Source organism: Elgaria multicarinata, chromosome 7 (genome assembly GCF_023053635.1).
Source record: "Elgaria multicarinata webbii isolate HBS135686 ecotype San Diego chromosome 7, rElgMul1.1.pri, whole genome shotgun sequence".
NCBI classification, from domain to species: Eukaryota; Metazoa; Chordata; class Lepidosauria; order Squamata; family Anguidae; genus Elgaria; species Elgaria multicarinata.
In genome coordinates this window covers 99,218,346-99,246,032 of record NC_086177.1, presented here as the reverse complement: position 1 = coordinate 99,246,032, position 27,687 = coordinate 99,218,346, and the positions used below count along the sequence as shown (strand labels likewise).

Genomic DNA, 27,687 nt, shown 5'->3' with positions numbered 1-27,687 from the left:
AACACATTCCCTTCATCTCTCTGCTGATTACGTTCTACAATTGCACTAAAAGGTAAGCCCTGTCAGGAATGTTAACAAAAGTGTTCAATGATAAAATCCTAACACGAAGCTATTAAAATTCCTTCCACCACCATGCGTTTAAGGAGCAAAAACCGCTAGTCATTGAACTGTGAATTACAACACATTTCCCAAAACATTCATCTTTGATATTGGTTTCCCCCACTCTCCTTCCAAACATTACTTTGTATCATGTGATTCCTTTATGAGCAAAGTCAGACACAATTTGGGAGAGTTGTGAAGCTAGTTTAGAAGCACCTGCTCACTACACCCAGCACAAAGACACCTTGCTTGGCACCACTTGGCTAGCACCCATGTCATCACTGCAACTCCCTTTTCTCAACACACACACATAATCCATAAGATGCTTCAGGGGGAATCGTTTGCTTTTTAAATATGGAGAAGGCTGGTGTGTGTGTGTGTGTGTGTAACTTAAAAATAAAAATAAAACAAGAGTGGGCATCCCACCTGAGGCAGGAGGGAGAAACACAACGGAAGACTCCAGTGTTTGACTAGATAGAACACATATGTCTGTCATATGAACTGGGATGCTCTGGAGAACCTGGGTTCAGACTTTGAGTAAAAAATCCACTGTGGTTTCTCTTTAAATATTACATCTGTCTTCACCTTCAGCTTATGGGTTGCACACATGTGATCCTGGCTCACAACCCTTTCCACACTGCATGTAGAATTTGGAATGAGTATCTGGTTATGTGAGAAGGCCCTCTCATTAGGCTGGCCACTTACGAATCGTCCAAAAAGAGGACAGAAGAGGGTGCTGATTTGCATAGAATTTGCAAAAGCCAATTTATATGCCAAGGTGCAGATTTAGGGGGGAAATGATTATATTTTCCATTTCTCACCATAGTGTGGAAGAGCATAGTGTGACCACGTGACCTGCATGCCTCACTTGGTCTGCTGTCCAGGTGCTAACTGTGGTTGGGTAGCTTCAAGGCCCCTACCTGCTCTCCCTTCTTATGGTTCTTTACTTTTAAACCAGACTTGGACTGGGCCACTCTTCAAATAGAGATCACCTTTGAAATAGAGGACAGTCCTTTGCCAGCCTTTCAAATAGAGGACTGTCCTCTGTAAAAGAGGGCAGATAGCTACCTCAACACTCATGCAAGCTTCCATATAGGGCCTAAAAACTGAAGCTTAATCCTGGTAAGATGGAGGACCTGTGGAATTATTATTATTATTATTATTATTATTATTATTATTATTATTATTTCCGGAAGATAGTATTCAACCAGTCCTGGATACAGCGCAAGCACGAATTTACACAAGAGTGAATGTGTGCAAGTTTGGGGAATTGGAAAAAGTTTGATTCCGCCAATGAGCAGACAACAAAACAAGAGACACCTGACAATCCACAAAATGCAGAGAGAATGGATTTTATTATAAAATGTGTATGTCCCTAGAATTCTGGGAGTTCTAATAACTATGGGCTGGGAATTATGTAGAGCTGTGCACGGACCCCCCCAAACCACTTCGTGGCCAGATCCGGAACTTTCAGATCAGGCCGATCTCCTTTGGGTCGATTCAACTGTCCCCCGCTCCGCTCTGCAGAGCGAGATCCAGAGGGGCAGATCAAGATTTTGCCCCCCTTCCCTACTTACTTGCCTCCACGGCAGACGGTGGAGGCAGGTAAGTGGGGAAGGGGGCCAAATGGTGGCCGAATAAGCCCCTCTCCCCCTGCCCCCTTACCTGGTTCCGCCGCCATTGCTGCATGGACTGTGGTGGTGGCGGAGCCAGGTAAGCCCCCCTCCCCCCACTTACCTGCCTCCATTGCAGTCTGGCACAGGCTTCAACTGAGGCCCAGGCCTCAGTTGAAGCCTCCACCGGACCGCGACGGACACAAGTAAGCCCCCCTTCCCCCTGCCCCCTAACCTGGCTCCACTGCCGTTGCCGCACGGACTGCAGCGGTGGCACCAGGTGAGCCTCCTCCCCCACTTACCTGCGTTCGGCACTCCAGATGGAGGTGAACCACTTCACCTTGATCCGCAGCTCCCCTGACCCAATCAGCCTTTGGCGGAGGCGGATCGGATCGCTCCACTCCAGATTCGCAATCCGAATCGGAGCAGAGCACAGCCCTAGAATTATGAAAGTTCTGGTCCAACATGTTTGGTGGGTGCCGGGTTGTTTGGGAGGGCTGCTGTATGAGGAGGACCTGTACAACCGGTCCCCTGCTACTTCAGAATTTTCAATTTAACTTGTGGAAGTGCAGGGCCTCATTTTCCATGTGTGCCGCTTCTTCTCTGCCTGCTTAATTCTAGACAGAGGCTGAATCCCTGATGAGCCATTGCAGCGAAATGCCGAGGCCACGGAGTTGTTATCCATACGCACACACAGAATTTGCTAATGTAGCCGTGACTCATTTTTGATGGCTAGCTCGGGCAATGAATTAATTCACCTGCCCATGAATAAATGAGGAGATCACAGGCCATGCCTGGGTGAACTTACCCTTTTACATAGATGTCACTTGATTTTTGTCCTGTGAAAATATTCTCATCCTCTAAAATGACATCTTCTGTATTCCAGATGATTACTCTCAGTTCATAACTAGGGAAGGGAACGGAGAGACAAGGGGATAAGAAAGAATAAAAAAGAACCCAAATGGAATGCAAAGTTACATCAGCTAAACACGGCTTGCTAATTTGTAGTCAATTATTATGGTCACATTTTGGGGGACAGATTCTAATACGGCATTATCTAAACAAAAGAATAGAATGCGGGTTTAAGGAAATGGGAATCTTGTCTCTTTTGCCTTTGATGTTAAAATAAAACAAATTACTGCCTTCATGGCTGACGGATGGAATGGAACGGCCCAGGGTATATCTACACTGTGGGTGGGCAGAAACAGTGACTTTGCTAAAAAATAACAATCATAATCATAAAATCGATCCAATAATTAGAAGAGAAATTATTTCGTGAAATGGCCCCTCCCTTACCTTTGTTTCTCGGAAACCTTTTGCTGATTGTACTTAGGATTATGTTCCACTGAACGCAATGGGGGCTTGCTTCTAATTACATGTGCAGAGCATGTACTCCTAACCTCCAATTTCCTCTTTCCCCCTCCTCCCAAACCCACCTGGCATAGGATGCCTTTGGTCACCTTTGGGATCCGCTTTCGAAGAAAGCAACGCTGGGAGTTTACAAGACGTTCTTGTAATTGGAACAAATAAACATTTAGCTCAGCATTCGTGCGGTCATATAATAGGATTCTACCACGTGCCACCCCGAGGAATTGAATTTGCTCTAACAGGGCTTCTAATATGATGAACTAAGGTTTTATACATTATTGGTATTTATTAACTATAGATCATCCTGGCTAGAAAAATGCTTGATTTATAGCTTAGATTAAAAACTTCTTGATACAAATTAGCTGCCATGAAGGCTACTTCTTTAGCGCTTCATTAATTCTCCGTGACAAAGTATATATGTGAGAAATGCAAAAATCCCTTGTGAAAGTAGTCTAAGAAAGATGCCGTTTATTAACAGGAGGGGAGGAGTGTGTGGAATGAATTACCCCTTGGGTTTTCTGGGTGAAATATCAACTGGTGTTCCCGGGAGAGGCATGTCCTTAGGAAATATATCCACCCACATCTGCACACGGCCCTTTAGGGAAGGAAACAGAATGAGATTCAGAATGAGACTTCAGTTTGGTTGAGAAACACAAAGTTTAAATTTCAGCCTCCTTGCCCTCTCTCCCACAGCCTGGGAAGAAATGCACCTCCTTGTTCCACCAGCAGGAGCCTCTGCTTGATCAAAGTCTCTTCTACGAACAGCAGGATCGAATTCTGCAGGGCTGTTCAGATGTAACGTGGCTTTTGGTGCCAGTTGGTGGGACAAGCTATGGGTTAACTGAGGGTTGTTTAACCCATCAACAATCCCAATTTCCTTGGTTGGGACATCACAGTAAAAACCCTTAAATGCCACTTTCAAAGGTTATTACTGGAAAAAGGAAGTGGCTCACGCACACTGCACATCCATGCAATGTGTGAATAAATTCACCTACGAATTGCCTCTGAAAGCCACCAGTACATCTGAACAGGGTCTACATCTTCTGTAGGGATGGATGAATCTGTTAACTTCAATTCGTCTCAGTTTCTTACTTTTCCTTCATTAGGTTCATTCTGTCCCGTTCACACATCAGTCTGGTTTTTTTTATGAATATATATTTTCATGTGCATTTATCTAAATGTGTGCCTTTTTGTTTGCACGTTTCCAAATACATGCATTTTTATACACTTCAGATTTCCCCGAACATAATGTGGTTCTGTGCAAATATTATAATGTGAACTGAACAAATTTCTCACCCATCCCTAGCCATGAGATCCACAGAGGAAAGGTGGGAAGTGAATAAAAAGACAGAACAAATACAGTGAAGCCCGGTGGCTCTGATATTAAGGGGCAGTAAATCCCCTCCGGGGCCAGATCTACACTAAGCAGGATACAATACTTTAAAAATGGTTTGAAAACAGCATATGTAATGTGTCCTGGGCCTGAACAATTGTCAAAACCATTATAAACCGTTATAAGCAGTAGTGTAGATCCTGCCCAGGTTTCAGTATGAACCAGTCAAAGCTCTAAAAGACAAATACAGTGGAGGCTGGTGGCTCCTTTAGAGTTCTGACTGGTTCCAACTGAAACCCGGAGTGTATTCATTGCCCCACTGACATCAGAGCCACCAGCCTCCACTGGATAAATACTTGCAAGGTTTCCATTTCTGCTATCTATCTAGGTTGAAGCATTTACCTGTTCCATGCCAGGCTTGTCTTTATGATAGAGAGGCCGCGTCTCAATATGTTCAGGTACCAGTTTGCAGCCCACCTCTGGGATTTCATTCCAGGAACGTAAAACCTTCAGAGCAAGGTGTTCATATGATTCTACCGGTTCCTCTGCATGACAAAGCGCAGTACAAAAAGGAACAGGTGGAGTGGAGTTGGCACAAGAACTTTTGATGAAGTACAACAGTGGAAAAATTTGGATCATCTTGACAAAGAGGCATGGTATAAGAGCATGTGGTCTACTGCAGTTTGTGAAAAAAAATGACACATAAGTTACGAGCCCTACAAGGCAAAGATGACCCACTAGTATTTAGTGCTATATGGTGGAAATTCATTTCACACACAATTGATTCCGAGATGTTGACATATATGTTGAACACAGCTAGGGATATATGGACTGAATAAATGGGATGAAATTTCCGATATAGAATAAATCTATAGTAAATTCATAATAATATCAAGAATTTAAACAGGTAATAAGGGCAATAAGCTTCACTCCATTGTTGTCTTAATTCCCCCCCCATTATTATTATTACTATTATTCATTTAGGGGAGGGAGATAGATAGATATTATATTATACTATATTATAATGTTTGTGATATGTTGAATATATGAAAATCTTTAATAAAAACATTATTATTATTTTTAAAAATGTATGTGGTCACACAGCTCATTATTTTTATTTTATTTATTTATTTATTTATTTATTTATTTATTACATTTCTATACCGCCCAATAGCCTGAGCTCTCTGAGCAGTTCACAAAAATTAAAAACATTCGAAGTATAAAACCACAGTACAAAACCACAGTACAAAATACAATATAAAAGCTCAACCAGATAAAAACAGCAGCAATGCAAAATTACAAATTTAAAACACCAAGTTAAAATTTATTTATAGACTGTTAAAATACTGGGAGAATAAAAAGGTCTTCACCTGGCGTCTAAAAGCATATAATGTAGGTGCCAAGCGAACCTCCTTAGGGAGCTCATTCCACAGCCGGGGTGCCACAGCAGAGAAGGCCCTGCTCCTGGTAGCCACCTGCCTCACTTCCTTTGGCAGGGGCTCGCGGAGAAGGAGCCCTGAGGATGACCTTAGGGTCCGGGCAGGTACATTAAAATCTGCTTCAGTCAAAAGATGCTTCTACTCTACATAGGACTAACATTAACACCAAAGGGAGAAATCTCATAATATAGAGTCTTCAGTACCTGTGTATGAGAATGTCTAGGGAACAGTCAGAAGTTTCCTGCAGATAAGGAAACTACTGTCTAAAAGACTATGAATTGCTGTGAAGTAATATGGAATGATAAAAAAAAGAAACCACCCTGAAATATATTCTAAATATTTCTACTGTTTTCTGACTCAAAGAGCCTCGTGTGGCTCAGAGTGGTAAGCGGCAGTTACTGCAGCCGAAACTCTCCCCACGGCCTGAGTTCGATCCCAGCGGAAGCTGGTTCTCAGGCAGCCAGCTCAGGTTGACTTAGCCTTCCATCCTTCCGAGGTCAGTAAAATAAGTACCCAGCTAGCTGGGGGAAACTGCGACCGGGGAAGGCAATGGCAAACCACCCTGCTACAAAGTCTGCCAAGAAAACGTCAGTGAAAGCAGGCGTCACTCTAGGAGTCGGCAATGACTCAAGTGCGTGCATGAGAGGTTCCTTTCCTTTCCTTTCTTTCTAACTCAAGTAAAAGGTTAAATATTGAGACACCCCTAAGAAAATAATAATTGGGCAGGTTGGATTTCCAGTCTAAAACAGAAGTGCAGAACAGCCTGAGAGTCAAATTACATTTCAGAGAAGCTCTCAGGGGCCACATTTCATGGTAGGTGGGGCCAATGGCAAAAGGGGCAGGGCCAAAAACACCAGCATATTTTAGCTTGATGCTCTTTCCTGCTGCAGCTCCCCACTTGATCTGCAGCAAGTCGGGCCATTTCGCAGATTTTCCAAATATTTTCTGTATTCCCCCCCCCCCCGCAGGTTCCAAAACTTGCACAAATTCCTGAGCAATTTGCACAAATTGATTTTAAAGTGCACAAATTGTTCAGAACCTACAAAAAAAGGTGTGCAAAAATGTTCCCAGACTTTGGGGGAAAGTACTCCACGGAACTCTGTAGAATTAAAAGCAACAACCTGGATTTCCCAGCAACAGACATCCCTATTTGTAACTCTGGCCTAATCTACACCAAGCAGGATATTGCCCTATGAAAGCAATATAAAAAAGGCAGGAGCCACACTACTGCTTTATAGCAGTATTGAAATGCACTGACAACTGTTGCGGCTCATTGACACATACCATATACCACATCCTGCTTGGTGTGGCTCCTGCCTTTTATATACCACTTTCATATCGCTTCCATAATGCAATATCCTGCTTGGTGTAGATTAGGCCAAAGTCTTAGGAGAGGCATTTCAATCTTTTAGAATAAGGGGCAGAAAACTGTACAGAAGCCAGGAAGCCGCCAAACAGACAGTAGTTGGGGGACAGGGGATAGGGCCAGGGGAAGGGGGCTTGACAAAATTTAGCTTCCTGGAGGGCCAAATTTGGCACCCAGGCCTCCGGTTCTGCATTCCTGATTTAAAATTACTATACAGGGTAAATAAATAAATAGTGGTAGTCTTTTTTAATGCAATGCCCTCAGTGTGCTTTACAGAATGACAGAAAAGGTTGGGAGTATAGAGACATCTACTTGGTGCTCTAGATAAATAAATTACACGCTGTTACCATTCTCATCCTCCTGGAAAACGGTTTGCCCTGTGAAGACCTTGTTCCCGATTTGTATGTTTCCAGGTTGCATGTAAGGTCCACTCAGACGGTTATCTTTGCATAGCTTGGTCAGGATCTCAGTTGGCTTGGTGGCATCTCGCCAGGCGTTATATCCTTCACTGCAAACGAGAGAAGATGGTTTCAGACGGATGTTTGCGGTTGTTAAAGACCAACATTCTTTTCAGATGAGAGCTACTCAAAATGTCTATCCCTGTGAAAAAAGAACTACTGTAGATATACCTAAAAGCAGCATCTAAATTCTAGAAGTTTCTGAATCTACACAGGCTGTTCATTCAGCAATTACTCTTAGACGGGATGTCCAGAGAGAAACTCACATTTCGTATTGACTCTGTAACCCACAGGTAGCTCGATGCCTGCTGTAGAAACGGTTTTCCAAGTCAATTTTGGTTTCTCCAATGAGGTCATCTGAACCAATCAAGTCATGGTCATAGATCAGGACGGAAAGCAGAGATTCCTTGGGGAAAGTTGCCTGAATTTCAAATGACCTAATACCAGAATATGGATAAAAGTATGTCAGTTGACTCAATATTAGGCTATAGTTGGTCGCGAATAAGTCTCATAGAAATCATTGGGTCTTTCTTTTCAATAAAGATGCTTAGGACTGGGGTGTTGGAGAAATTAGCATAGATCTCAGTGTTTAAACGAAAAGGTCATCACAGAACTCCAGCGATGTTTGAGCTCTACAAAGTTCTTCTTGGAATGGCCTGGGATTTTTCTGAATTTCCCAGGCAATATAATAAAATAAAATTGTGAACTATTTGCACCTCTCCAGGCCAGGGCCTCCACTAACAACACTCCCTCAACCACATTCTCCCACCCCTTCCTTTAACTTGGTGGGGCGAGGTAGAGAGAAGAAGGAGGTCATGTCTTTTAGATTGTAAGCCTGTGGGCAGGGACTGTCAAGAAATACTTTTGTAAGCCGCCATGAGAGCCTTTTTTGGCTGAATGGCGGCATAAAAATCCTTAAATAAATAAATAAATAAATAAATAAAACAGTGTAACGGGTGTGGAGAATGATGGGAGATCTCCCAAGGGATCTTGCAACGAAAGGGGAAGTAGGTTGGTTGGGTGGATGGTTATGCTGTCGGGAATGGGAACAGTGCAGACAAATTTGATCCAAGCTGGAGAAGAATTCCAGGTCTCTTAAAGTTGGCTGTATCATTTTGAGATGGGCTTTATAAGCCTCTGCAATTTCTCCTCTGAACCTTGCTTGGGAGAACTTTGCTGGCATCTCTACAAATCAGTTATAAAAACAGCAACCAACAAGAACCAAATTCAGGAGATGTTATATCACAGCTTCCACAGAAGGCATAAGAAAGAGGCAAAATGGTTAATTCCTGAAGATATCATTCCAGTTGTTCACCACATTTGCATCAACAAACTCTTCTCTTAGCTTCTGTGGAGCCACAGCAAATTTATCAACACTGTTTGTAACAAAATATATTGATTAGGCAAGATATAAATTATTTTGGGGAAATCGTTGGGATAAGTCATACAGTAAATACATCTTTAGGTTCCACAATTATTATTATTATTATTATTATTATTATTATTATTATTATTATTATTATTATTATTAACAATATTTATATACCACTCAATTATCTAACACAGATTCCAGAACGGTGAACATAGGTATACACAGTAAACCTGTCTCCTGGACAGGGACAGCTTGGCCACAGTACTACAGGCATTGGTAACCTCAAGACTGGATTACTGCAATGTGCAGTTTTAAGGCTGCCCTTAAAACTGCTCCGGAAGCTGGAGCTAGTGCAGAATGCTGCAGCTCTAAATATGAATAAAAATTGTGGTAATGGGTTCAAAGAAACTGTCAACTAAATAAGTGTCTCATCAAGCATTTTTTCAATTCAAAACAACTTTTGTTTGGTTAAGTACCTATTGTTAACGACCTGCTGTTACATTGTTAATCAATTCTGGCACTATTGTTAAATAAAATGTTGCTTTGAACCCATTCCCCCAATTTTTGTTCATATTTAGTATTGCAGATTGTATGCTGGTTAGCACTACTTTGTTCTGTTTATTCTAACTGCTGCCTTCTGTTTTGTATGCTTAGAATGCTGCAGCTTGGTTGTTGTCCGGAGCTGCCCCTTTCCAGCATGTAACTCCTCTGCTGAGGGAACTGCACTGGCTGCCTATTCGCTACTGGGCCAGGTTTAAGATTCTTGTACTAGTATACAAAGCCCTAAACAACTTGGGACCAGGATACCTGAGAGAGCGCCTTCTCACCTATCAACTTGCCCGGTCACTGAGGTCATCAGAGGGCCTGCTCCTGGTGGTTCCACATAGACCTATCATGCGATTGGAGTCCACCAGGGGAAGAGTCTTCAGCGTGGTGGCCCCCCTCCTTATGGAATTCCCTGCCCCTAGAGGTCAGGCAGGCGCCAACTTTGCATTCCTTCTGGCACCTCCTGAAAACATTGTTGTTCCAGAAAGCCTTTCCTTAACGACCAGCCGTGGTTTATTTTGCATGCTGTTTCTTTTAAAAATGTACTTTTAATGTGTTTTTATTCTATTTTATTTTGTCTAGTGCTCCAAACTTCTGAATGGGGAGAGGCATATAAATATTGTAAATAAAATATATTCCTGCTTGTCTACAAATACCAAGCATTCCCTGTTTAACCCTAGACTGAAGAATTGTATCTTAGTTGGACTAGAACATGAGATAATTCTAATGCTTGTATACCTGATGTATATCTGATGCTGTATACCTGTTCTATGAGTAAAACACTGGCCTAAAATAGTGGGAGTTGCTGGATGAACAAGAAAACTGAAAAACTTGCAATTAGACAATGTGACGCATGGTCAAGAATTTAATCAGTGTTCCAAAGCATCTAAACAGACACGCATCAGTCTTGAACAAAATCACTTTGTCCCAAATAATGGGGGGAAATGTATGTACCCAATCCATTCAGTTTGGTCTATCACACAAATTAAAGGAACTGACCTTCCAAAAATTGGGTTTAGCTGCTTGGGAATGTAATTGTCTCGATCTTTAATTTCTGTTTTTCCCAGTCTGAGCACAATATAAGGGTCGGATTTGCCATCTGGGTCAGCTGGACTAAGATTAAATGCCTGCAGAAAAAGAAAAAGATAATTAAGAAATGCCAAACAATACCAATAGAGATGCTTTGTCAAGGCAATACTGACATTGGAAAAATATGAGGGAGAACAGGAAGCATGTATACCACGTGCTTCCTCTTCCCTCCTTCTGTTCTGTCCAAAACAGATCTACTCAAGATAGTTTGGATATCTTCCCGCAAGGTAGGATCCAAAAGCTCTTGTTCAGTATATATGAAGAATCAGCAGGAAAAGGATGCACAGGTTCCTTACGCTTCCTGTTCCCCTTGCATTTTTGTTATATCTAAAGCCACTCTGTTCAAAGGTTACAAAGAAAGAAGGAGGAGAAGGAAAGAAGCATGAACAACCTGCCCTTCTTAGGAACATTGGAAGTTCCATTATACTGAATCAGACCATGGCTCCATCTAGCCCAGTACTCTCAACACTGACTGGCAGCAGCTCTTGAGGGTTCCAGGCAAGATTCGTTCCTTGCCCTACCTGGAGAAGCTGAGTTTCGAACCTGGGACCTTCTGCATGCCAAGCATATGCTCTTCTTATACTGAGCTATGGTCCCTCCATCTTACTTCCTTATGTTTACCATAGCATCAAACGGCACTTGGGATCTCAGCTATGGTGAGATCCATGAACTCCAGAAAACTCACTTGGGGCTCACAGATTTCACTGTTATTAAGATCTACAAGTCCCTCATTAAACATTACAAAAGACGGTGATCGTGGAAGTGAGGTTGTTCGCTCTTCTGCTTCCTTTTCCCCTTTGAACTGATTCTTACACAAGAAACAGAGAATCCTCATTATTTTGAAACACGGAATCTTAACAATCGTTGAAAGCTATAATTGGGGTTATTACTTACTGCCACAACATAAATTCTGATTAGAACTTTCACTGAGTGATTCGGAGGCAGGCCCTGCAGAATCCTAGGCTGGCCTCCGTCTCCTGAGTAGCATTCTTCTGGGTTCTTGTATATGCAGAAACAGCCCTGTCAACACACAGCATGCATCTAGTTACTACTAGCAAACCCCAAATCAGAAAATGTAGACAAAATGTCAAGCATGTAATTAGCATTTGGCAAATGCTGCTAGGCTTTTACTTTGGATTGTACTTGGATACTGTTGTTTTAAACTTTTACATTTTTATTGTATTTTATGATGCATTTTGTGGTTTTAATTTTGTGGCGCACACACACACACCCAACACCAAGAGCTTCAGTTGTTGGGTGGTATAGAAATGTAATAAATAAATTAATCCAACCTTATCACTATTCTATTAGTCCTCTGTTTCAGGACGGAATCATATAGTATTCTTAGGCCCTTCCTGGCAAGGTATCCAGGTTTCCAAGAACTAAAGGTCTTGTGTTAAATGGATAAATCAACAGTTGTGGGTAGTAAACTATATGGTTAATGCTCCAATCTTCAAACCAGAGTTTTCCAATTAATTTGGTGAGACAACTCCAAATTAAACCCCTAAGCCTATAGATCCATCTACAAACCTAAAGTCTAGTTTGTGGCACCCACTCTGGTAGTAGTTTACTAAACCTAGTAAATGGGGAACATATTGTATGAATTTTTAACTCCTTTTTAAAGACATTTTGTCAGTCTGTTCTAAGTCAGCAATGAGGCTGAAACATGCAATTTTAACATGCAATGTATGTGTGTTGGCATAAGACAGGGTGGTCGGGAGAGTGGGGGGAGGGTCTTCAACTAGGCCTTGCAGCAGCCAGTTTCACCCCTTAACCTTCTGTGCCTCCAACTATCTGATTCTTCAGCAAACCAGGCAGATTAGACCCTGTGGATCAAGACTGCCCCTCTAGGCTGCCGTTCTAGCCTAATCACAGTCAGCTGTCCTCACAGACCAACAGTAGGGTGACCCTATAGAAAGGAGGACAGGGCTCCTGTATCTTGTAACAGTTGCATAGAAAGGGGAATTTCAGCAGGTGTCATTGTTTTACATGGAATCATTGAATAGCAGGAGGTTGGACTAGATGGCCTTGTAGGCCCCTTCCAACTCTGCTATGATAGCAGAGTTGGAAGGGGCCTACAAGGCCATCGAGTCTTGGGCACCTGGTGAAATTCCTTCTTCATCACAAGGTTTAAAGCTGCAGGAGCCCTGCCCTCTTTTGTATCTGGTCACTCTAGTATAGTCCCTGCAGCTTTAACTGTTGTGATGAAGAAGGGGTTTCACCAGGTGCTGCATGCAAACAAATGGCACCTGCTGAAATTCCCTTTTCTATGCAACTGTTAAAGTTACAGGAGCTCTGTCCTCTTTTCCATACAGTCACCCTCACCAATGGGGAGACTCCAGACCTTATAAAGCCCTCACATTCTGAGCAATTTATTTCACTGAGGAGCCAGTATTGCCCTGCCTGGCATCTTTGTCTTCTGCCTCTGGCCCCATGGATCCTCATTTTCTTTTGACAGAACAAGGGGACAGGGGAGGCTGCAGCCAAGCCTGGAACTGAGTTGAGGCCTAATAGACAAGGCATTGCACCACCTCCCCTGGCTTATACAGCTGCCCTTGGCTCCATCTTGGGTGATCTCTTGACTCTGCCTCTGGTGATCCACCCTCTGCCCCACCAGGCACCAGCTGTCACTGCTGCCAGGATTCCCACCTGGGGCAGCAAACTGGGCTGTGACTCCACCTCAGGCAACAGACCAGTGGAACCAGAAGTGCTGAGAACCACTCCAGGGATCAGCATCCTAACCAAGTCTGAGACAGATTCTGAGTAGGAAAACACCTCAAAACCCAACAACACAAATTTAAAAACAAAACTGAAAATAAAAAGGCCTGGGGAAACTGAAAAGGTCTCCACCTGGCTCTGAAAAGAACACGCAGACGGCAGGCAAGGCTAACCGCGCATCTCCCCGTGTACGCATGCACACTTTAGAAGGTTACTGAGAAACATGAATTTCTGTGCAACACAGATTTCTATATATCACAAAGTAGTTAATTCACCCCTAACCATACCTTAAATTTCCCTACTATCCTCTCCTCATAGTCGCTGTGATCTTCTTCTGTCGATTTGCCTCGGAAGAGTTGAAATGTTTTCACCCAGTCTTCAAAGTTGTTAAATTCACTCTCCAGGTCTCCATCATAAATCTTTGGAACAGATTGAACAAGAGTCAGCATTTCACAGTAAGAAAAAGGCCTAGCTTGCTCCACTGGCAGAACAGGGCTTCAATTCATTAAGTAAAAGAATTTGGAGCAGGCAACCAGGATAGAATCTTGTCCAAACTCCACTACCATTTGTGTCCATTGGTTGTGCATTGAAAGCCCTGCTATATCCAAAACAACTGCCTGCCATGTGGAATCTGCTTGATTGGTCAGTCCCATGGTGGCTGCAATACACACCAGGCTGTTTTGTTTTACACATCAGCTTTATCAGCTCTGCTGATTGTCCAAGTCAGATGTCCACATTAGCAGGACAATCAAAATCTGAAACGATCATAATAAACTCTACCTCCATGGTTGCTAGATTTGGAGGTGCCTCTTTCACTTTCTTCTTGAGCAGTTTATCTTTCTTCTTTCTGTCCGGTTCATCGTCAATGTTGAATGTTACGTGGCCAGCGGTCTCCTTTGCTATAAAGGTGAATGGACAGGTTTTGCAGTTATAATGTCTATGTCAAAGGATGGACTTCAAGGCTTACATCACCCCGGGATTTAAAGATTGCGGTCCAGACACTTTACATAGCTGGAATTGTAATTGCAGTAATAATATGATGGCAGAGTCTCCTGAACAAAAATAAGGCAGTGGGATGGTCACAGCATCATGCAGATCTAGCATGGGGGACTTCAAGCCCATGGGCTGAATATGGCCATGGTGGCCCTCCACCTAGCCTGCCTCATGCCTTTCCCTTGCCCCAGTACTGAAAGAGAGGAAAGGGCGTATCTCTGATTTGCAGCAGATCGATGGCTCATTTCCATTGTGCATCAGATCAATAAGCGTCTTTCCCCTTGTGGCGTTACCCACATTTCTATTCCCTTAGGTATGTCTTTTCCAAATCTCCTTACCTTTTCCCTCTGCTATAAGAGAAAGCTTATACTTTTCTTTTTACCCCTTCCTCAGGTATTTAAGTGGTGGTGCTTAGCCTGAGGGAGGTGTGCTCGTCAAAGCCTTGTGTGTGAGGTGGTGGCATCACACCCTCTCTCAGTACTGAGGGTGGGGAAAAGGGCTTATATCCCATCTGCTGAAGATGAAGGATAAGTCCTTTCTCCTGCTCAGTGCTGAGAAAGGGAGCCTGCATGGATGAATGGTGTGTGTGTGTGACTATGTACGTTTTGTTCAGCTCTTGTGCAATTTGCTGGAGCCAACCCAGAAGCAGTGTTAGAGCAGGACAAGCAACATTCTGAGCAGGGAGTTGCTGACCCAGGGTCTCCTCTAGAACAGGGAGTGTGTGCTTGTGTGGTTGTAGTTTGAGAGGCAAAGAGAGGCCACAGCTAGACCTAAGGTTTATCCTGGGATCATCCAGGGTTTGCCCCTGCCTGAGCATTGGATCCCCTGTGTGTCACCTAGATGAACAGGTTTGACCCCTGGACGATCCAGGGAAAAACCTTAGATCTAGCTATGGCCAGAGTTGTGCTTCCTATGTGATGTGCTCTCCCAAGAACCACCGACTCCCGAGTTCCTTGTGCATAGGCAGGAGGGAGAGAAGGCTGGTTGGAGGATGGCAGGACACAAGAATCAGGTTACAGAGAAGTAGCAGCATTAGTCTGTTGCAGCAAAAGCAATAAAAGGTCTTGAGGCACTTAAAAACTAAGGGCCTGTTCAGACAACATGCTAAGCCATGATTAGGCTACTAACCCTTTTGCAGCAAATGGTTAGTGGGTGTGTTTAAACCACAGTTATGTAGCCACCATGGTTAGGAGTGGTTCACATGACACACTAAGTCAAGGACTACGCCACACACTAAGCCATAAGGTTAAGCTCAAAATGCTTAACCACCGTGGCTTAGCGTGTCGTCTGAACAGGGTCTAACACATTTATTATGGCATACTGTAAGTGTTTGTGGGTGAAAGTCCAGTTTAGATAAAGTGTTATGCAAAGTAGCAGGAACATCAGTTGCCTTTTACCATCCACCAAAGTTATTTTCAATACAGGAACAGAGAAGTGGCTTTTTGCAGCTTGGCTGGCCCATAAAGATATTTCACTCAGGTGGAGATGCAAATTCCCTGCGTGATTAAATTTCAGCAAGCTCTTAGCTGTACCAGTAATTTAACGATTACAATTTCATTCATCTGCAGCTTTCAAGGAAGACAATAAATTAGATCATATATATGATTTGATCTGCTCTTGCCCTGTCATCCAGCTGTCCCAGTATGTCGGCACTACAGCCTTCAAATACCAGACACACGAGCAGAGAGCCAAACCAGATGTGACATCAGTTGCCTGAAGGTTTTGTTATGAAAAAAGCAGCCATGGGAGAATCTGAGCAGCATCAGAACCCTTGAGGGTGGGAGGAAGAATTTAAACCTACACACAGTCGCTGTGATCTTGATAAAAATGCTCCCTGGCTACTATCTACATCAGGAAGGAAGCCTGGGAGGGATTTACAATGGAAAGCATGGGGTTAGTTTTCGTCATAGGGGTGAAAATATGAAGGGAATATGGTGGAACCCCATCACACGTCCAAAGAATGTGTGAGGCGTTGCCTGGCCTGGCTTGGCCCGCTTGCTATTGGGCCTAGTGGCCATGTTGCCCACCCCTTCCAGCACCATCCCTGTGATTGGTGCATGTAACAAAGAGTCCTACAAGAGCATATGATAGGCCCACAGAGGAGCTTCACGCATGTATGTTGGTATGTGCACAGAACCCCTTCTGCAAGATGGCAAAAGAAGGATTTGGCAGCAGGGTGGAGTGAATGATTAACAGGTACTCCTCCACTCTAATGCACGGGTTAACATGTGGGACTTATCCTAGAGATGAGTATATCAACATGGTAAGTGTAAGTCCAAATCTCCAAACCAAGTGCTTCTGTGGCACTCGCTCCCAGTTCTTCCTCTTGATGGCGACTTCTGAGAATGGCTTGTTGGATAATTGTAAAGAGATAATTGATAACTTCAGGGGTGGGCCAGGGGCAAACAAGGAAGAGCTTGTGCCAGGGGAATGAAGGACGTGTCCCATGAATGTGACATCTCTACAAATGGGCAAAGTGGTAGTTACACTGTGCCCGGGCAAATATGGCACTTGAGATGTTCGTCTGGACTGCAGTATGAAATCCACACACTCCCCAAGACAGATCCCGTCTGTCAATTACACACAACAGGACTCTGCTTATGAGATGCTTCTGCCGGTGGAGGGTTTTTTATCGCAATTTTCTCCAATTGTCCTTCTCCCCCGGTACCCACTGAAAATCTGCTCTGGAAGGTTGGAGGACCCTCCGAAACAGTGGGGGGGGGGGATGATGGTGACACAGGAGGCTGGAAGGGCAAGAGGGAATCTGCAAAAACTGGATCCCCCCCCCCACATTCCACCCATGGCAGCTTCCAGTGGATCGACACGAAAGTCCTTTCACAAATCAAAGGAGCCCTTCTGTTTACAGACAGAGCACTTAGGATGCAGGCTATTCACAGAAAAGTACGATAAAAGCAATATTTGCAGTTCCTTCAGTTAACAGGCTTTCATCATTAACCATGTTAATAAAAACAATGTTAATAAAAATGCAAATATTTACTCACTATTTCCTGGCTTTCCATCACTGAAATCAGGCCCTTTTACCTTTCAAAAGGAAATAAAAGGAGCGGACAGGCATTTAAAACATCAACGGAACTTTATGCTAAAGCCACTTGCATTATAACCCAGCTCTAAAATATCTATTTTTGTCTATTAAGATAGGAGTAGGTTTGCTTCCCTCCTTTGAAGAAAAGAGAGATATTTGAAAGGGAGCAATTCTCAGCTCATAGAAAACAATTTTCCCCCATTGGAGAACTATAATTAATGGTATTGAAATAGGTGAAAATCCATTAAAGAAAAATATTTTCTAAACTTTTTGATTCTTGAATTTCACATTTCTCCCCTGCTACCACCTATAGAGAAACAGTAACTATGCAAAACCTTGTTTTCCTGGCTTGCTTGAGGTAAATGGGGAGAATCAGGTATATAATTCCTTCTATTTCCGATGTTCAGGCTGTGAGTGTCTTTGCTTATGTCCCCAAAGTGGCAATGTCTATGCACAAGATGGAGATATCAGCAGGTCTGGTGGAACCTCAAAGTTTGAAAAAGTACCAAAACAATTTAAGGAGAAATAATCTGAGGGGGAGAGAGACCCAAAACCACTCAATGAGGACTGAGTATGTTCAATGGACATTGAGTGGTGACTGTTGGGGGTGGGGGGAAGGAAAGGGAAACTGAGGTGGGTATGGAGTGGAGTGGCTGGAATCCTGAACAGGATCACTCCATGCTGCAACATTTTATTGCAGTTCCCACTTGTAACCATATATCATCATACATAATTATTTGAAGGAACGCCTCCTCCCATATGTACCTGCCCGGACCTTAAGATCATCAACAGGGGCCCTTCTTCGTGAGCCCCTGCCAAAGGAAGTGAGGCAGGTGGCTACTAGAGGAGGAGGGCTTTCTCCGCTGTGGCACCCCAGTTGTGGAATGAGCTCTCCAGAGAGGTCCTCCTGGCGCCTACACTGTACTCCTTTCGTCGCCAGCTGAAGACCTTTTTATTCTCTCAGTATTTTAACACTTTTACTGTTCTAACTCTGTATTTTAATCTTATATCAATTTTGCTGCGTGGTTTTATCCTGGTTGTGCTTTTTATACTGTATTTTGTATTTGTGCTTTTAACCTGTTGGTTGTTTTATTATGGTTTAAATTTTTGTGAACCGCCCAGACAGCTTCGGCTATTGCGCGGTATAAAAATGTAATAAATAAATAAATAAACAGCTACTTATACATGATAAAGTTTCAGGGTTCTTACCTTTTGGACTTTTTGTAACGAGGCATAATACTTTGACCACCAATCAATAACGTTTTCAGCAGATTCATCGGCGATTGTTCTCTTCTTTCTCTTGGTAGAGCGACGAATTGATTTTCTCAAGCCCTAGGAAGGAAAAAGCTTGGGCTGATGAAAATGGCTATATTTCTGTGCATCCTGATCCAGAGATCCTCTTCTGTGCATGCACACACCTTCTGGGAACCTGCCGTGTCACTGGAAGAACAAATCCATGGCTCCGTCTTCCTCACATGGAAAACCATATAGGATCCAGATGTAACATCCCAGGCAGAAAAAGGCACCCATGCAGAAGGGGGAGATGGTCCTGCAGATCTGTTTCAGCATGTGGAAAGATGCCGATGTGGCAGGGACAACTACCTGCATCTTAATATGAATGGGGAAGCACCCACCCACATCAAAATACCATGCACAGAAGTAGCCATGGGCAAGACTTCAGTTCACATGGACTGAATTCTTCAGTGATGAAAACTTCATTGCAGAAGTACTCACTTTTCATCATTGTTTTGGCACAACCAGGAAAGACCTAGGTCTCACTTCCCCTTGAAGTCTGGATGCACTGCCTATCCCCATTTATGTACTTGTATATTGTAATTTATAAAATAAAGGACCAAAACAACACGAAGAGCAAAATAAAATTTTAGTAGGGCATTAAAACTGAAGAATGACCAAATTTGATACAGAATTTGATACAGAAGCCTGACAGAAGAGAAACAGACTGTTCTGAAAGTAAAGAATGGTCCAATCTCACCTCCCTTGGGATGTTGCTCTCAAAAAAAGGCCCTGTCTTGAGTACCCATCACCCTGGTCCCTCTCTTTGTGTAGTGGGACGTACAACAGGACCTCTGAAGATTATTGTAAATTACAAGTAAATTCATGTGGAAGGAGGCAGTCCTTCAGATAGCCTGGCCCCAAACTACTATAGGTCAAAACTAGCATCTCGAATTGTGTCTGCCTTTACTGGAGGTATCAAACGTGTGAAGTGAGCCATTGTAATTTTCCCCGGTTGTGACCAGAGCCTTGTGCGGAGATTATTGTATTAGGATCTCACACACTAGATCCTAGGTTTTGCCATGAAGCTGATTGGTGGAAGATTCAAGAAAGATAAAAGGAAGGACTTCTTCACACAGCACATAGTTAAACTATGGAATTCACTACTACAAGATGTGGTGATGGCCACCAATTTGGATGGCCTTAAAGGGGGATCAAACAAATTCCTGGAGGAGAAGGCTACTAGTTCTGACGGCTATATGCTACCTACAGTTTCAGAGGCAATTGCTGGGGAACATGGGTGCGAGGGTGCTGTTGCACTCATGTCCTGCTTGTGGATTCCCAGGGGCATCTCATTGGCCACTTTGTGAACAGAACGCTGGGCTAGATGTACCCTTGCTCTGATCCTGCATGGTTCTTCTTATGTGTCTATGTTGTATTGTTGGGGGGGGGGGAAGACTTGTATCTTTTCTGTCTTGTGAACTGGATTCCTGTTCTGTATCACACATTCTGATTAGCCCTTAATCTGACATAAGAACATAGAACATAAGACATGCCATGCTTGATCAGACCAAGGTTCCATCTAGTTCAGCACTCTGTTCATACAGTGGCCAACTAACCATTGGCCAGGGATGAACAAGCAGGACATGGTGCAACAGCGCCCTCCCGCCCATGTTCCCCAGCAACAGGTGCACACCGGCCGTTTTATTCTCAATTCCTTTTCATGCATCAGCATTTACACAAAACACCTCTTTATCCCCCAAATAAGTCATAAGGCAAGGAGACTTGCAGTCATAAGGGTTGTGACATTTAACATGGAAGAATATTCTCTAGTGGACAATGCAAAGAGCTCCAAGATAAGGAAGCAGCCTACTTTTTCTTTCCCATCTTTTGTAGGTTCAGAGGTAGAAGATGATGCAGGTTTCAGTGAAGGTGTTGGTGTCAGTTCAGGTGGTGATGGAAGTACAGGTGGTACTGCTGGCTCAGGCTCGGGGACTGCTAAGACAGGTGCACTGTGTTCCACATCAATGTAGACATGATCTGATGGAGGCTGTTGAGACTGTGGGGGTTGAAATTGTGCTGGAGCAGGTGAAGCTGGAAACCCATAAAAGTATAGAATTAGATGAGAACAGTAAGAGAATGCAATCAATATACTAGATATTGAGAGATTTATGGCAGGGTGGGCAGAAGGTAGATCAGTTTGTAGATCTCTGGATGGAGTTGAACAATAAGGGTTTCTGATCCCCGGTTGTACAAGAATAGCAGGAACTTAAAAAGCTTTTTGCTCCTAAGTTAGGTTGCTGAAAAAACACAGTTGGGAACACAGATAATCTTCTACTGTCACATCTACTAGAACTAGACTACCAAGATCTCAGACAGAAATCTTTCACTCCTCCCTGACATTCCTTAAGTGGAGATCCCAAGGATTCAACCAAAGACGTCACTGTGCATGCAAAGCCAATGTACATTTATTTGACAATGTTTGCAAAAAAAAAGACAGGAGATCTTGAAAGTACTTGATAGGTTGTCACACAGAGGAGGACCGGGATCTCTTCTCGATCATCCCGGAGTGCAAGACATGGACTAATGGACTCAAGTTACAGGAAGCCAGATTCCAGCTGGACAACAGGAAAAAAAATTCCTGACTGTAAGAGCAGTACAATAATGGAACCAATGACATAGGGAGGTAGTGGGCTCTCCCACACTAGAGGCATTCAAGAGGCAGCTGGACAGCCATCTTTCAGGTACACTCTAAGGTGGATTCCTGCATTGAGCAGGGGGTTGGAGTCGATGGCCTTATAGGACCCTTCCAATCCTACTATTCTACAATCTCTGTTGGGGAATTATAATAGATATCTACACAAGGAACCTCTTGGAACACACACAGAGATATTGAAAGAAACCTGTTGTGTTGGGTCACACAAAAGGGCCCATTATTGCCACATTGTATATTGACCATGTTGGGTCTAATACAACCCCCTGCAAAAAAGCAGACCATATAAATAATCCAAATATTTCCCATGAGAGCTTATCCATGTAATAATATATAAAGATGAGGCTCCTGGGTGCTATCGCTTGGCACATCTTACCTTTGTCCAGTTCTACAATGTCAGCCTCTTTTGCTGCTGATGCAAGCGGTTCCTTCGGCTTATACAGGAACTGCTTAAGGCAATTGATGGTGTGCGTCCCAACCAGAGTGCTCCGGCCGAAGGCTCTCCAGTCGACAACACAGATGCTGAGCGGAGGGTGCAGCAGTTCGTTTTCAGGTAGTTCCTAGAAGAGGAGAAAGCACGACTCTCAATAATAATCCATGATTTGTCTTCTGTGACATTTATCAGCATTCACTCAAGGGGCTCGCTGAGAATGTTGCATTAACTTGAGATATATTTTCTATCTAATCTAGAAGCGCAGAAGAAAATCTATGAGAAATTTGATTTCACTAATTAAATTTATTCCCCCCCAATTTCTCTTAATCTTTTTATAGATGAGTGGACTCATTAAGATCCTCCAAATTCATTCAGTGGCAGAAAAAAGTAAAAGCGCCTCTATTGAGAAATTTCACTAATTCTATTGAGCTGCCTTCAAAATGCCTGCAATCATGTCATGGGGTTAAAAAAATTACTATATGCCACGTGCTGAGTGGTAAGACTAATTGTTAGCAGAACCACAGCACACAAGATTTAAGTCTTCCCTTGCCAGCTGTGATCCCACACTAGAGGCACTCAAGAGGCAGCTGATCAACCATCTGTCAGGGATGCTTTAAGGTGGATTCCTGCATTGAGCAGGGGGTTGGACTTGATGGCCTTATAGGCCCCTTCCAACTCTGCTATTCTGTGATTCTATGATTCTATGATCTTGGTGAAACTTCCCAATTATCATTAGGGAAAATACTGGAGTGAACGCTGAAGGGCATTGGTGCCAATGGGAAGGTTCCCCCCCCCACAATGATAACTGCTAGGAAGGGAAGACTAGAGTGTCATCAGATAGGGGGTGGGGATCATGGTTCCCTACTGTGACATTGCCTCCTGCTGCTGTCCTACAATAGGACAGACAGCTTCCTCTTTCTTTACACAGGGAAGACAGAGAAAGAAAGCAACGACCACGTGGCCCATTCAGTGGGCATTTTTATTGTGCTGCTTCTCCTGCACATAGAAGGAAATGGTGGCAAGTTCCGTTACAGCCCCACAAAACATGGATTTTCCGGGTCTTCTTTGCAACGGAAAAACAAGCAGAAGGAACGGGAGACACGTGGGAGGCGGATGGCGTCGTGAAAAGGATCCATGAAAAACCGTGAGTGGCCAATAAAAAGTGTACAATAAAACACTTGTCTGATGAGTCCCTAGATCTCGCTTTCTCATACTGCAGCTCCGGTAACCATCTCCACTCCTGCCCCCGGGCACTTAATTTTTTTAATACCCACAATGTGATTACTAATCACATCATTCATGTTGTGTGTAGTGAGGCACTCAGGGTGGCATAAATGGGTCCCCCCCACCACATTTTATCCTCTCAATGACCCTGCGAAGGTAGCTTTAAGTAAAGAGGGGGTGACGTACTTTAAGATCAGAGTCAAAATCTGAACCCAAGTCTCTCCAGCTCCAATATAACACTTTCATTCACTGCATGTTGCTGGATCTGAACTACCTCCTAGGTTATTCGTTGTGAAACATCACCTCCACGTTTTCCAGGTTTTTTATGGTATTTTTAAAAAGGGACTAAAAATCTAATTAGCGGAGAGTTGCATGTATGTAGCCTAGCTACAGTCATCCATTTGATAATAACCTTTCGTTTGGATTACTGTAATGCAATATACATGGGGCTGCTTTCGAAAATGGGCCAGAAACTTCAGATGGTCCAAAATAGGGCAGCCAGATGGTTAATACGAACTGGCCATATTATGCAAGTACTTTTCCATCTGCTCTGACTGCCAGTCCATTTCTGGGCCCAAATCAAAGTGCTGGTACTAACATTCAAAGCCCTAAATGGCTTGGGGCTAGGCTACCTGAAGAATAATTTCCTATATCCACCTGCCTGGACCCTAAGATGAGCTTTCAGTGGTCCTTCTCTGGGAAGCCCTGCCAAAGGAAGTGAGGCGATTAATTACTAAGAAGAGAGCCTTTTCTGCTGTGGCACCCCAGTTGTGGAATGAGCTTCCCTGAGAGGTACGTCTGATGCCTACATTGTGCTAACTTTGGCACCATGTGAAGACCTTTTTATTCTCCTAGGTACTTTAGATTTTCAGTTTGTTTTATACCTGGTATTGTACTTTAAGTTTGTTTATTTTTTGCACTACTGCTAGCTTCTGTTTGGCTATTATCTTTATACTGTAGTTTCATCATCTGTATTTTATTGTCTTCCATTTTATGGTTTTAATGATTGTGAACTTCCCAGAGAGCATCAGCTATGGAAGAAAAACGTAAAGAAACATAAAATAAAATAAAAACATAAGAAATAAATAAATAAATCTGTACCACTTCAAACCAGTCTGCCAGGACATTAAAATTGGGATTGTTTTTGAAGCTCTGGATAACACATGATTTCACTCCTTTGCTGGCGCACTCAATGAGTACTTGTGGCCGATCCACGGAAAGGAGCTGCACCTTCTTCAATTCACGAAGGCCCCAGAACAGAACCTGCCGTGGGAAGAGTAATAAGGCTTAACATGTACATAATTCACTTCAAGGGCTTCAAAGGGATCCATATCCATTATCTGAGTAATACTTACAAGAACCTTGTAAGGCAGGCCAGTATAGTTATTCCCATATTGCAGACATAAGGAGAGAAGGGATCATTTCCATAGTACGTGTCTACAACAGCCCTATAGCCCAGGATAGTCTCTGGATTGTCCCTGTGCGTCCACGTGATGTACAGGGGATCCCGGGGGCAACCTTGGATGAGCAAGGACTTTCCCGGGAATATCAGGAACTGCAGAAAACCCATTTTCCCCCGCGGTTCTGGGACCATCCCAGGAGGGTTATTTAATCCTCTTGGGTTTGAATGACATAATAATAGTCCCAGGTTCTTATGACAAGACAAGCTGAGGCCAGATTTGAATAGGCAATATGGAACCCACAGGCACCGTAGCTCCCCATGGTTCTCCTGTAGCTTTAACTGTTGTGATGAAGAGGAAATTTCACCAGGTGCTGCATGCATTCAAATGACACCTGCTGAAATTCCCTTTTCTAAACAACTATTAAAGATACAGGAGCCCTGTCCTCCTTTCCATATGGTCACCCTAGTGAAGGCAGAAAAAGCAGAACTCACTGCATGGCAGAAAAATGCTCACTTGCTCCTAATTGAAAATATTTCCATACGTAGCCTACAGGTGGGCAGAGAATTGTTGGTGAATGATGACATTATATTCTTTATTAACTCACCTCTACTCTGTATTTACTTAGAACGGGTCTGATGTTGGTTGGGACTGGGTAGATTTGGCTGACATCTGCAGGATCCACAGGCGGGAGGCTTTCGGGGCCAGAATCAGGAACCTGTAAAATGAAATCATCTCAGTATTTTATTGTTCAGCTGTGGCGCTTTAAAAAGTACCCTGGAGATTCTTACTGTAGACAAGCCCACCACAATCTTGGTTTATAAGGAACAGTGGTTATTTTTCTATTTATACCGAAAAGATCAGATATAGGATGTTTGTACAGTATGTGGTGGGTAAAATGTGTCTAGTGAAAGGTTATTATTCATCCTTATTAATTTGTATAGTCTGGCATTTTAATACAGCCACAGTCTATGCTGCAGTCGCAGCAATGCGTCTGAAATTACATCTTCGATTTTAAGGGCAATATGGAATTATCAGTTGTGGTTGGCCTGTTCCGTATTCAATCCCATCTGCTGAACATTAAAGACTCTAGAGTCTTTTGGGCATTCACTCTGTTTGCATTAATTGTACCTAAAATTAGGCGGAAATTTTGGAAGCGTGACAACATTCAAAGGCTTTAGAGAGCCTTTTTGTTCTCCATAGAGCAAATCATTGGGTATAAAATCTCTGATAGTCAGTGTTACTGAACTACCAGAATCCACTGGTTGAAACTAATGGCCTAAAAAAGGGAATTAATTCCCTGATTGCTGCAGTGGTTCATGACTGGAAGATGTTCCTTGCTCTCATCTTCCACCCACCCTGGCCCCATATTCAAACCCAAGTGGTCCTACAGAACTTGGGGTTTCATTCATTTACTCATTTATTTCAACATTTCCGCCCCATCTTCTTATGAAAAATAAAACAAACTCCAGGCAATTTACCAATAAAAATATAAAACATGCTAGATTAAAACAATGCTAACATTAAGATGAAACAAGCAAACGGCAGGGAAAACAGCATCATACAAGCCGTTAGCAACAGCAAATTAATGACGCAATTCTATCCGAAACTCCGCGTGAATGTCAGCTAAGGATGGCGTGAAAGTACACGTTTGCCCTGGAACTCCCAGGTACACCCATGGAAAGCACCATAGGTGTAGGAGTACTGGCAGAACTCCCATCAGTAGCAGGGGCCAAAACGGGGAATTCTGGAGTAGATATGTGCACACAAGCCGAGTTCCCCCCTTAACGGGAAGCGATGAATTGTGGGGGCAAGCAGGCTGGCAGCAAAAGGAGAAAGGCTGGTAAAGAGCAGCTGTACACCCCCAGCAGTAGCATCTCCTTCCCAGGAGGGGACTGCTGAGCCAATCAGTGTGAAGATGGGGTGGGGCCAAAGAAACAGGGCCAACAGAGTGAGATCCCTCCTTTGTTCTACCTCCAGTTCAATCTGAACCTCCCAAAGGCAGACCAGGACTGCAGTTGCCCATACAAACAAAGCTTGAGTTCCCCTTCTCTAAATTCCACCTCGAAGTTCATTCTATCTCATGTCCGTATCAGACTGCAATCTCTGCCTTTTCTTCTCATGTGAAAATGTATATTTTCCTAAATGGACGCATCATTTGTGCCCATCTTTGAGATCTACTCATTATTCTCTCATTGATTAAAGTTTGTTTGTGTGTGTGTGTGTGTGTGTGTGTGTGTATGTATGTATGTATATATATATATATATATATATATATATATATATATATATATATATATTATCATGCATTTTTTTCAAAAGTAGGTGTTTTGTTGAACACATTTTGGGGGTCTGCAAAACATGCTGCAAGCTCAGAAATATACACACGTCAATGACACATTGCATTCTATTCAGAATTTGTGAACTGGGTAAAACAGATTAAAAAATGAACTGAACTGAAATAAATTTCTCATACATCCCTATTTTCGGGGTGGCTGGGTCCATCTCTCCTTTGCTCCCTGAAAGGCACCTAGATCAAGCCCCTTAAGTGAATCAGCCTGAAGCTGATTTGGTTAATTTCCCTTCCATTGGTTTCAAAGGGAGGGGAAATTAAGAAAAAGAAGAATGTTTTTGGATTATGTAAATACCATCCATTGGTGAAGACATAAGGTAATCATTACTACCCAGCAATGAAAGTGTTTTGAATGTTTACAGTTATAAAGTTAAATTATTTCTCTGGAAAAGGTTAAGGAACTGACAGACATTCTTCAGGGATATATAAATTTTGAATATTTTATTCCTATTAAATGGGTTCCATCTGTTTTCTTTTATTGATCGAGATAAGGTGAATGGTAGCTTTTATAGCTGTACAGAAAAAAAGAGACTTTAACACCTTGCTGGAGCGCACAAAAGAACTGTCTCGATATACTGGAGAGCCACAGCAATAAAAGGCAATAAATCATATCATTTATAGAACAGCCTTTACTGAGAAGAATCCCAAAGTGGTTGCAAGTAAAACAGAGAAAAAGGCCTTCTAGACCTTTGAGGACTCATAAAGCAGGCACTAGTTAATTACTAAGGATGTGCACATCAGTCTATGTCCAGTCCCTGACACTTTTGCACATGTTCACCCATAAATCTGCTCCATCCAATTTCCACCCTAACCTGTGCTTTAAAATAAAATCCACACAACTCCCACTTGATACATAGTTAAATATGCATTTTAAACTGTTTTCTCCCAAAATGT

At 43.0% G+C, this 27,687-nt stretch overlaps 1 protein-coding gene across 1 annotated transcript in view; it reads right to left on the bottom strand.

Annotated features, from left to right (window-relative positions):
* Window positions 1–27,687, bottom strand: part of FER1L6 (fer-1 like family member 6) — an 88,462-nt gene that overhangs the window by 8,733 nt on the left and 52,042 nt on the right. Inside the window, exons 23-37 of the mRNA XM_063131329.1 lie at window positions 25,048–25,158; window positions 24,142–24,303; window positions 21,760–21,943; window positions 20,646–20,764; window positions 18,647–18,769; window positions 17,397–17,436; window positions 14,182–14,300; window positions 13,689–13,820; window positions 11,578–11,703; window positions 10,594–10,721; window positions 7,943–8,113; window positions 7,566–7,726; window positions 4,816–4,958; window positions 3,587–3,675; window positions 2,521–2,619 (exon numbers count right to left, since the gene is read on the bottom strand). Of these exons, the coding sequence (XP_062987399.1) occupies window positions 2,521–2,619; window positions 3,587–3,675; window positions 4,816–4,958; window positions 7,566–7,726; window positions 7,943–8,113; window positions 10,594–10,721; window positions 11,578–11,703; window positions 13,689–13,820; window positions 14,182–14,300; window positions 17,397–17,436; window positions 18,647–18,769; window positions 20,646–20,764; window positions 21,760–21,943; window positions 24,142–24,303; window positions 25,048–25,158 (1,907 nt within the window). The remainder of the gene's footprint in view (window positions 1–2,520; window positions 2,620–3,586; window positions 3,676–4,815; window positions 4,959–7,565; window positions 7,727–7,942; window positions 8,114–10,593; window positions 10,722–11,577; window positions 11,704–13,688; window positions 13,821–14,181; window positions 14,301–17,396; window positions 17,437–18,646; window positions 18,770–20,645; window positions 20,765–21,759; window positions 21,944–24,141; window positions 24,304–25,047; window positions 25,159–27,687) is intronic.